The sequence below is a fragment of the Scyliorhinus canicula genome, chromosome 15 (assembly GCF_902713615.1).
Source record: "Scyliorhinus canicula chromosome 15, sScyCan1.1, whole genome shotgun sequence".
NCBI classification, from domain to species: Eukaryota; Metazoa; Chordata; class Chondrichthyes; order Carcharhiniformes; family Scyliorhinidae; genus Scyliorhinus; species Scyliorhinus canicula.
The window spans coordinates 77335059-77347281 of NC_052160.1; the positions used below are offsets into that span (position 1 = coordinate 77335059).

The following is a 12223-nucleotide window of genomic DNA, read 5'->3' on the forward strand; positions in this document are numbered from 1 at the left end:
CGAGGGCCGAAGGGCCTGTACTGCGCTGTATCGTTCTATGTTCTATGTTCTATACAAAGACTACGGCTCATTTCAACAATTCGGCTGGTTCAAAAGAGAAATATATATTATGCAAAGTATTAACATGGTACCAGGTTAAATTAGGCTTTTAAAATTGATTAGTAAAGGAAATTTGAACAAAAACAAGAAAAATCAGAATCAACTATTCGACTGGTGAAATCATCGCAACTTCGGACGTCCAAGCTCCCAGACATCTAAAGACCACTAGTAATCTCAATTTAAATTGGAAGTTGTTTAAACAACAATTTCAGCTCTAACTGAAGCAAGACTGACTGCTTTACTTCTGTCCCTAGCAGGACAGCAAGCAATTGAAATATACAATTCGTTTAATTTTGCTGATGGAGAAGATAAGCCGAGGTTTGATCAAGTAATTGTGAAATTCGATGACCATTGCAAAATGCAAACTAATGAAATTCTAGAAATATTCACATTTCGCAGATGCAGCTTGATGACTCCAGCAAGCTCCTCTGTACCTTCAACACACCTTTCGGGAGGTATTGTTTCAACGGAATGCCCTTCGGAATCATTTGTGCATTTAATTCTATAATGGTACAAATGACAGAGAATATTGAAGGTTTATGTAGATGGCATAAGCATCTGGTCTACAGCTCCAGAAGAACACATGAGTCGTCTCAGAGAAGTGTAAAAGAATACATAAATTTGATTTAAAGTTGAACCAAACTAAATGTATGTTTGCCACCTCCTCTTTGAAATTCGTAGGTGACATCATTACAGCTAATGGTATCAAGCCGGACAAAGACAAAGTACAAGCCATAAAATCAATGCAAATACTGCAAGACAAGAAAGTAGGCTTTCGCTTTCTCAGATTTGTTAACTTTCTAGGGAAGTTCATCAAGAATCTTTCCAGTAGAACAACTGCATTATGTCAGCTGATCAGAAAGAATACTGATTTCAACTGAACTCAGAGTCACACTGAAGAATGGACAGATCTGAAACAACAGTTGATCCAAGTTCCCAGCTTGTCCTTCTTTGACCCGACCAAGCCCACTAAAATTTCACCTGATGCTATTCAGAATGGCACAGGTGCAGTTCTACTTAAACAAGACCATTTCAATAATTGGGTTCCCATTACTGACATATCCAAATCCATGACTGCGACTGAGTGTAGGTACGCCCAGATTGAAAAGGAGTGTCTTGGACTTGTGACTGGAACTATCAAGTTTCACGACTACGTTTATGGTTTACCAAGGCTTATTGTAGAAACAGACCATCGTCCACTTGTACACATCAGTGAAAATAATTTAAATGATATGGCACCAAGACTACAACAACTTATGATGAAATTGCGCAGATATGATTTTAATCTTATATGCATTCCAGGTAAAGTTTAATCATAGCTGACACTCTATCCAGATCCATCATATTCTTCAAGACAAATCAGTCAATAACATTGATTCTCACCTGCAACTTTTCAGAGGGTTACTTCCAGCCTCTGATTCAAAGCTTCAACAAATTTGCATAGAAACACAGAAATATGCCTCTTTGACCAAAGTTATACATCATTTACATGGTTGGGCAAAAGGTGATTGTCCACGATACCAGAGCATACAGTCTGAACGGAGTATCTTGGATTGTATTTTGCCGACAGGATCGAATCGTCATTTCGGACAGAATGACGTCAGAAATGCTTACTAGGCTTGACGAAGGTCATCTCGGCGTAGAACATAAGAACATAAGAACTAGGAGCAGGAGTAGGCCATCTGGCCCCTCGAGCCTGCTCCGCCATTCAATTAGATCATGGCTGATCTTTTGTGGACTCAGCTCCACTTTCCGGCCCGAACACCATAACCCTTAATCCCTTTATTCTTCAAAAAACTATCTATCTTTACCTTAAAAACATGTAATGAAGGAGCCTCAACTGCTTCACTGGGCAAGGAATTCCATAGATTCACAACCCTTTGGGTGAAGACGTTCCTCCTAAACTCAGTCCTAAATCTACTTCCCCTTATTTTGAGGCTATGTCCCCTAGTTCTGCTGTCACCCGCCAGTGGAAACAACCTGCCCGCATCTATCCTATCTATTCCCTTCATAATTTTAAATGTTTCTATAAGATCCCCCCTCATCCTTCTAAATTCCAACGAGTACAGTCCCAGTCTACTCAACCTTTCCTCATAATCCAACCCCTTCAGCTCTGGGATTAACCTAGTGAATCTCCTCTGCACACCCTCCAGCGCCAGTACGTCCTTTCTCAAGTAAGGAGACCAAAACTGAACACAATACTCCAGGTGTGGCCGCACTAACACCTTATACAATTGCAACATAACCTCCCTAGTCTTAAACTCCATCCCTCTAGCAATGAAGGACAAAATTCCATTTGTCTTCTTAATCACCTGTTGCACTTGTAAACCAACCTTCTGTGACTCATGCACTAGCACACCCAAGTCTCTCTGAACAGCGGCATGCTTTAATATTTTATTGTTTAAATAATAATCCCGTTTGCTGTTATTCCTACCAAAATGGATAACCTCACATTTGTTAACATTGTATTCCATCTGCCAGACCCTAGCCCATTCACTTAACCTATCCAAATCCCTCTGCAGACTTCCAGTATCCTCTGCACTTTTCGCTTTACCACTCATCTTAGTGTCATCTGCAAACTTGGACACATTGCCCTTGGTCCCCAACTCCAAATCATCTATGTAAATTGTGAACAATTGTGGGCCCAACACGGATCACTGAGGGACACCACTAGCTACTGATTGCCAACCAGAGAAACACCCATTTATCCCAACTCTTTGCTTTCTATTAATTAACCAATCCTCTATCCATGCTACTACTTTACCCTTAATGCCATGCATCTTTATCTTATGCAGCAACCTTTTGTGTGGCACCTTGTCAAAGGCTTTCTGGAAATCCAGATATACCACATCCATCGGCTCCCCGTTATCTACTGCACTGGTAATGTCCTCAAAAAATTCCACTAAATTAGTTAGGCATGACCTGCCCTTTACGAACCCATGCTGCGTCTGCCCAATGGGACAATTTCTATCCAGATGCCTCGCAATTTCTTCCTTGATGATAGATTCCAGCATCTTCCCTACTACCGAAGTTAAGCTCACTGGCCTATAATTTCCTGCTTTCTGCCTACCTCCTTTTTTAAACAGTAGCGTCACGTTTGCTAATTTCCAATCCACCGGGACCACACCAGAGTCTAGTGAATTTCGGTAAATTATCACTAGTGCATCTGCAATTTCCCTAGCCATCTCTTTTAGCACTCTGGGATGCATTCCATCAGGGCCAGGAGACTTGTCTACCTTTAGCCCCATTAGCTTGTCCATCACTCCCTCCTTAGTGATAACAATCCTCTCAAGGTCCTCACCTGTCATAGCCTCATTTCTATCAGTCGCTGGCATGTTATTTGTGTCTTCCACTGTGAAGACCGACCCAAAAAACCTGTTCAGTTCCTCAGCCATTTCCTCATTTCCCATTATTAAAACTCCCTTCTCATCCTCTAAAGGACCAATATTTACCTTAGCCACTCTTTTTTGTCTTATATATTTGTAAAAACTTTTAGAACAGTACAGCACAGAACAGGCCCTTCGGCCCTCAATGTTGTGCCGAGCCATGATCACCCTACTCAAACCCACGTATCCACCAGTAACCCAACAACCCCCCTTAACCTTACTTTTATTAGGACACTACGGGCAATTTAGCATGGCCAATCCACCTAACCCGCACATCTTTGGACTGTGGGAGGAAACCGGAGCACCCGGAGGAAACCCACGCACACAGGGGGAGGACGTGCAGACTCCACACAGACAGTGACCCAGCCGGGAATCGAACCTGGGACCCTGGAGCTGTGAAGCATTTATGCTAACCACCATGCTACCCTGCTGCCCCTACTGTCTGTTTTTATATTCTGAGCAGGTTTACTCTCATACTCTATCTTACTCTGCTTTATAGCTTTTTTAGTAGATTTCTGTTGCCCCCTAAAGATTTCCCAGTCCTCTAATCTCCCAGAAATGTAAACGCTGAGCCAGACAATCAATCTATTTCCCAGGTATTGATAAAGATATTTCAGACATGATCTCATCATGTTCAACGTTTCAAACACATCAGAGTCAACAATGCAAGGAATCATTACAACAGCATGACATCGTTACATCACCATGGGTGAAAATAGGTATCGATCTCTTTCATTCACTTGGCAAGGATTGCATGGGGCTTTTCACAATAACTTCATACTTGTGACAATAAATGATTATTATTATATTAGTCATTGACTATTATTCAAATTTTCCTGAAGTCATGAAGTTGAGTGATCTTACATCCAATACTGTAATCAAAGCATGCAGAGAAATATTTGCCAGGCATGGTATTCCTCGTACGGTCATGTCTGACAATGGCCCATATTTTTAGAGTTATGAGTGGAAAGAATTTTCAACAAATTACACTTTTTACCACATCACCTCAAGCCCTCATTTCCCACAGTCCAATGGGAAGGCGGAGAAAGGCGTCCACATACAGAGAGAGACCAGTATACATCAGGTTGGTTTCAATGCAGCTCCCCAACTGAAAGCGAAATTAAAACACAGAGCCAAAAAGAGCTTCCAGCTCAAAAAGAAAGTAAAAAGTATAATCACATTCCAGCTCCACCCACACAATGACATCACTGCAGCAATTTGATAAAACACACTTTTCTTAAAGGGACTCTCACATGACACTAGAGCGATTGCAAGTGTGACCATCCACTAACACGACTATCTTTTGACACTCGAAGTATAGAGTCACGTGGTAGTTCTGTACTGCCACCTGCTGGGCTCCATTCCTGGCTTGGGTCACTGTCTGTTCGGTGTCTGCACTCTCATGATCTCTGTATATCAATATACATGATCAATATATGTAATGCTAGTACAGTCAATTTACCACTAGATGTCTCACTGTCAGGACCTATTTAAATAGTTTTCCCACTCTTTCTGAAGGAGTGTGTATCAGGAGTGCAGAAGAACAGACGTAGGAAAGCTCGAGAGAAGAAGTTATTAGTTATCAAAGTATTGTATTGTATAATTTAGTTAGTTATAGTTATGATTGTTCATTTGTTTTACGAGTCAATTAAGTAAAAAGAACTCACAATATTAGTTATATTACTCAATAAATTAGTTTATCTTGACAAGGAGACTACGGCTCATTTCAACAACTCGGCTGGTTCAAAAGAGTAATGTATAAATTATGTAAAGTAATGTAACATGCATTACTTGGGATTCCTCCAGGTGTTCTGGTTTCCTCCCACAAGTAATAATAATCTTTATTGTCACATGTAGGCTTACATTAACACTGGAATGAAGTTACTGTGAAAAGCCCCTAGTCGTCACATTCCGGCGCCTGTTCGGGTACAGAGGGAGAATTCCGAATGTCTAAATTACCTGACAGCACGTCTTGCGGGACTTGTGGGAGGAAACCGGAGCATTGTTCAGTGAATTGGACATTCTGAATTCTTCCTCAGTGTGGCCGATCAGCCGCTGCTGTGTGGTGACTAGACGATTTTCACAGCAACATCATTGCAATGTAAGCCTACTTGTGACACAATTAAAGATTATTATTATTATGAGTACAGTGTGCGTGAGAGCCTGGCAGCATTACCTGCTTAGTGCTTTGTTATTTGCGTTATTTATGTTTGGGTTGTCAGTCGATGGGAAAAATATGGTCGTATTGAATGGTGAATCTGTCGGTCTGCTCTGTGGCGATTCTGCCTCGTCCCCTCGAGCCTCTGATTTACTGAATTGTAATGGTCGCTGGCTTGTGATCTGATGCTGAAAGGAACCACTTCTGTCCATTGGGTAGGAATCAGCTTGTTCTCCAAATAGTCCTCCTGTTCTCTGTAAAGACAACATTTAAACCTGATTGTGAGAACAGTCACAACTGAAATGAGCCAATTATCACATACTTACAACAAAAACTATACCTATTCTCAAAATCTATTTCTGTTTCAATAATAATAATCTTTATTGTCACAAGTAGGCTCACAGTGACACTGCAATTAAGTTACTGTGAAAAGCCCCTCGTCGCCACACTCTGGCGCCTGTTCGGGTACACAGAGGGAATATTCAGAACGTCCAAATTACCTCACAGCACGTCTTTATGGGACTTGTGGGAGGAAACCGGAGCACCCGGAGGAAACCCATGCAGACACAGGGAGAACGTGCAGACTCCGCGAAGGCAGTGACCCGGTATTTATGCTTTTGAATTTGCTAAAGAATGGACATGACAGTGACTGCTAGAAAGAGCAAAGTCACATACTTTTACTCATTTAGATGGCCATGTGATCACTATGAATTGTTTAGTTTCATTATTACTCACTATGACTATTTGGGATTTTTAATTGATCACTTTGAATCACTGCTGCTTATTCAGAGTTATCACTGCCATATCCAAATCATCTGGCATTTCACAATGTCATGGAGTCATTCCTGATGTTATGAGGGCAACGTCATTGTCAGTCATCAATTCGTCTCAGTTAGAGTGATCAGTGAGTTAGGTTGTTCTCGAGTCTTCTCTCCACTCAGAGGAGTGTCAGAGGACTGGAGAATTGCAAATGTTAAGTCCTTGTTCAAAAAAGATTGTAAGGATAGCCCCAGCAATTACAGGCCAATCAGTTTAACATCAGTAATGGCACGCTTCAAGAAAAAAAATATTTGGGGTAGAATTAGTAGTCACCTGGAAAAATGTGGGGTGATAAGGAAGAGTCAGCATGGATTTCGAGAGGGGAAATCATGTTCAACAACTTGCTGGAGTTTTTTGAAGAAGTAACAGAATGGGTCGATGATGATAATGCTAGTGGGGCAGCATGGTAGCACAAGTGGATAGCACTGTGACTTCACAGTGCCAGGGTCCCAGGTGCGATTCCCCACTGGGTCACTGTCTGTGCTGAGTCTGCACTTTCTCCCCATGTCTGCGTATTTCCTCCGGGTACTCTGGTTTCCTCCCACAGTCCAAAGATATGCGGGTTAGGTGGATTGGCCATGATAAATTGCCCTTAGTGACCAAAAAGGTTAGGAGTGGTTATTGGGATAGGGTGGAAGTGAAGGGGGTTCGAGCAGACTCGATGGGCCGAATGGCCTCCTTCTGCACTGTATGTTCTATTTGATGTACGCAGGTTTCAGAAGGCATTTGATGTCGTACCACACAACAGATTTGTGAGAAAAGCTCATGGAATGAAAGCGACAGTCGCAATGTGGACTCAAATTGTCTGAATGATAGGAAGCAGAGTAATGGTCAATGGATATTTTTCATGTTGGAATAAGATTTGTAGTGGTGTTCCGCAGGGATCGGTATTGGGAACCTTGTTGTTCCTGATATACATTAATGATTTAGATCTTGCTGTGCAGGGAACAGTTTCAAACTTTGCGGATAATACAAAACTTTGAAGTATTTTAAACTGTGAGGACGACAGTGTGGAACTCCAAAAGGACACATATAAGCTGCTCAAGTGGGCAGATAGGTGGCAGATGAAGTTCAATGCGGAGAAATATGAGATGAAAATTAAATGAAAAATGAAATAAAAATCGCTTATTGTCATGAGTAGGCTTCAATGAAGTTACTGTGAAAAACCCCTAGTCGCCACATTCCGGCGCCTGTCCGGGGAGGCTGGTTCGGGAATCGAACCGTGCTGCTGGCCTGCTTGGTCTGCTTTAAAAGCCAGCGATTTAGCTCAGTGAGCTAAACCAGCCCCTAATGCTGCATTTGGTAATGCAAATGATGCATTTGGTAGGAAGAAACATAATACAAAATAAGGGGTAATGTTCCAAAATGGATGCGGGAGCAGAACGACCGAGTGTATATGTGCAAAGATCATTGAAAGTGACAGAACAGGTGGAGAGAGTAGTTAACAAAAGTTATAGGGCATGATCTAAGGTAAAGATTTCTAAGTGTTATTTGTGGCGGGTTTTGCTGGGAGTTTCCCGCCAGCTCTGCCAGTGAGTTTCTCAGCTCTATCTAATGACACTCAGTCACTATTTTGGGCCCTGGGGAATTTCTCACCGGTTTAGTCCATACTTAGACACCCCGCCCTCGTCCCTGGCAGGACCCCAGCCCAGCCAGTGTCAGGACCGGCAGCCCATGGTCGCGCCTCTCCCTGTCGTACCTCCTCTCTCTCCTTCGTCAGCCAAGGTGCCTGTTTCTCGATTTTTAAAAGCACAAGTGAACCTCGCCATTGGGAATTCCCCCCCAGTGGATGTGGAGAATCATGGAGGCCCCGGATAATACCGGGTCAGGCCCGCTAATGACATGCAAACGACGTTTACTGTATGTGCGGAATGGAACGCATTGATGGCTGATGTACCATCAATTGGACTCGAGACACGATGAAGATCCAAACTGTGGCTTTAATCAGTTAGTTGTTAGCGTGGTGGTCAACTACAGAGAAAGGCCGACCGTCGGGAACTCTGGGTACTTATACCCCACCTCGGAGGCGGGGTCTACTTGCCTCTCGACCAATTGTGAGCAGTCACATGACTAGTCCCAGCCAATTGGACGAGAGGCACATGACCAGCCAGAGCCAATGGGAAACCCATGCTCTGCACCAATGGCAGTGCTCACATTCATACCGCCACAATGCCGCTGTTCAGGCAGTGGAGAATTGCAGTTTGTCATGAACCCAGCGCCCTCCACGATTTCAGTGTCAAAACCGATTTTCCACCCTATCGCCTTTCCCGATTTTGGCACGGCTGACGGAGAATCCCGCCCCTAGTGTTGATGCCGGGACTGAATTGGTGGTGTTCTATGACAGCCAAATTGACGCTGTTCCCAGACCAATTCATCGACCATTAAGGGGCTAGCACTAGCACCACATGGAGCACGACTGATTCCAATCAAAAATGGTTTTTGATTTGCCAGAGTTGGGATTGATGATCGAGAGGCTGATAAGCTGCAGCCACATAAAACATGCCCCTCCGCACACACACCAACCCAGCCAAAAAGATCATAGCAAGGAGAACGGCACCATGGTTCACCGACGCAGAACCCGAGACCCTGTTGGACACTGCGGAGGAGAGGGGGGCCCTGCGGTGGGGAGGAAATTGCCAACCGCTGCCGTGCACTGGGCCAGGGCATGAGCGCCATGAGCAGCACCACCAGGACTGGCAGTGCCGGGTAGCTTCAGAGGTTAGCTCTGCTTGCACCCCCATCTCATGGAGTAGCCCGATGGCCATCCAGGCCCGGCTGTCCCAGAAGATGGCCACCAAAGGGGACCCAGGTCACAGGGTGGGAATCACTGCAGGCCTCCTCCACTCCTGATCTACTGCCTAGGGATCCATCTAGGCATAGTATTAGGGCCCGTAAGACCAGACAGGTGGACACCAGTTAAGCTGACAGGGGTGCAGGGCACATTATAGTGATAAGGGCTAGGGCACAAAGCTGTATATAATATATATTTGTTCACTTGTTCACATTAAACAACTGTGCACAACATTATGACCTGCGTCGGTGCTCTGTCAGAAGGGTATTAAGGATGGGATGGGCTGGCCGCAGAGGGGGTAGAGGGGGGATCGGCAAATGTTATTGGGTTACGGGAATAGGGTGGAAGTGAGGGCTTAAGTGTGTTGGTGCAGACTCGATGGGCCGAATGGCCTCCTTCTGCACTGTATTTTCTATGTTTGTTCTATGAACCCTTAGGGAGCAGTGACCACAATATGATAGAATTTACCCTGCAGTTTCAGAGGGAGAAGCTGGAGTCATTTGTAATGAAATAAGGGTAACCACAAAGACATGAGGGAGGAACTGGCCAGAGTTGATTGGAAAAGGAGACGAGCAGGGAAGATATGGGAACAGCAATGGCAGGAGTTCTTTGGGGGTTATTCGAGAGGCACAGCAGAAATACATCCCAAGGAGGAGGAAACATGTTAAGGGAAGGGCAAGGCATCCATGGTTGACGAGGGAAGTCAAGGACAGCTTAAAAGGAAAAGAAAAAGCATACAAAGTGGCAAGGATTAGTGGGAAGCCAGTGGATTGGGAATCATTTAAAAGCAGAGGACAACTAAACAGCAATAAGGGGAGAGAAGGTGAAATATGAGTGCAGGTTAGCTAGTAATATAAAAGAAGATAATTATTCAATATATAAAAGGTAAGAGAGAGGCAAAAATAGACATTGGACCACTGGAAAACGTGATTGGAGAAGTAATAATAGGAAACTATGTTCATAGATCTTTGAAAGTTGCCACTCAACTGGATAGAGCTGTGAAGAAGGCCTATGGTGTGCGAGCGTTCATTAGCAGAAGGATTGAATTTAAGAGCCGTGAAGTGATGATGCAGCTGTACAAAACCTTGGTAAGGCCACATTTGGAGTACTGTGTGCAGTTCTAGTCGCCTCATTTTAGGAAGGATGTGGAAGCCTTGGAAAAGGTGAAAAGGAGATTTACCAGGATTTTGCCTGGAATAGAGAGTAGGCCTTACGAGGAAAGGTTGAGGGTGCTAGGCCTTTTCTCATTAGAACGGAGACGGATGGGGGGTGACTTGATAGAGCTTTATAAGATGATCAGGAGAATAGATAGAGTAGAGAGTCAGAGACTTTTTCCCCGGGATGAGGTCCTACAATCAGAATTTAGGGAGTTAGGAGACAAGTTTATAAAGTAGGACCTCAAAGGTAGTAATCTCAGGTTTGGTACCAGTGCCACGAGACAGTCAGAGTAGAAATTCAAGAATAGTCAATGAATACGTGGCTTGAGAGATGGTGCAGGAGGGAGGGGTTCAGATTTTTGGGACACTGGAACCAGTTCTGGGGGCGGTGGGACCATTACAAATCGGATGGTCTACACCTGGGCAGGACTGGAACCAATGTCCTCAGGGGTGCTTTTGCTAACACTGTTGGGGAGGTTTTAAACTAATGTGGCAGGGGGATGGGAACCAGATTAGGAAGTTAGAGGTCAGTAAAGAGGCAGCAACCAAGCCAGTAAGGTACAAAGAGAACTAAGAACAAAGAAAATTACAGCACAGGAACAGGCCCTTTGGCCCTCCCAGCCTGCGCCGATCCAGATCCTCTATCTAAACCTGTCTCCTATTTTCCAAGGTCTACTTCCCTCTGTTCCCGCCTGTTCATACTGCCACCCGGTACTAGATAATAAACTCATTGTGACTAAGGGGAAGAGTAGACAGGTGGTCTGAGGTGCATTTGTTTTAATGCAAGAAGTGTAGCAGGTAAGGCAGATGAATTTAGGGCTTGGATTAGTACCTGGGAATATGATGTTATTGGTATTACTGAGACTTGGTTGAGGGAAGGGCAAGACTGTCAACTAAATATCCCAGGGTATAGATGCTTTAGGAGGGATAGAGAGGGCGGTAAAAGGGGTGGAGGAGTTGCATTACTGGTCAGAGATGATATCACAGCTGTGATTAAGGAGGGCACTATGGAGGATTTGAGCACTGAGGCAATATGGGTAGAGCTAACAAATAGGAAGGGTGCAGTAACATTGTTGGGACTTTACTACAGGCCTCCCAAAAGCGAGCGTGAAGTAGAGGCACAAATATGGAGACAGATTAGAGAAAAATGTAGGAGCAATAGGGTGGTCGTGATGGGAGATTTTAACTTTCCCAACATTGAATGGGACTCATGTAGTGTTGGAGGCGTAGATGGAGCAGAATTTGTAAAGAGCATCAGGAGAGTTTTTTTAGAGCAGTATGTAAATAGTCCAACTCGGGAAGGGGCCATACTGGACCTGGTATTGGAGAATGATCCCGGCCAGGTGGTTGAAGTTTCGGTCGGTGATTACTTTGGGAATACCGATCACAATTCCGTAAGTTTTAGAATACTCATGGACAAAGACGAGAGTGGTCCGAAAGGAAGGGTGCTAAATTGGGGAAAGGCCAAGTGTAACAAATTTCGGCAGGAACTGGGGAATGTGGATTGGGAGCAGCCGTTTAAGGGTAAATCCACATTTGAAATGTGGGAGTCTTTTAAGGAAAGATTGATTAGACTGCAGGACAGACATATTCCTGTGAAAATGAGAGATAGAAATGACAAGATTAGGAAACCATGGATGACGGGTGGAATTGTGAGACTAGCTAAGATGAAAAAGAAAGCATACATGAGATCTGGGCGACTTAAAACTGATGAAGCTTTGGAGGAATATCGGGAAAGTAGGACAAATCTCAAATGCGCAATAAAGAGGGCTAAAAGGGGTCATGAAATATCTTTGGCTAACAGGGTTAAGGA

General features: G+C 44.0%; 1 protein-coding gene across 1 annotated transcript in view; it reads right to left on the reverse strand.

Annotated features, from left to right (window-relative positions):
- The window catches only part of LOC119978247 (voltage-dependent L-type calcium channel subunit alpha-1S-like), a 642412-nt gene that overhangs the window by 84259 nt on the left and 545930 nt on the right, over positions 1-12223 (reverse strand). The window contains 1 exon segment of the mRNA XM_038819727.1: positions 5662-5897. Within this exon segment, the coding sequence (XP_038675655.1) occupies positions 5662-5897 (236 nt within the window).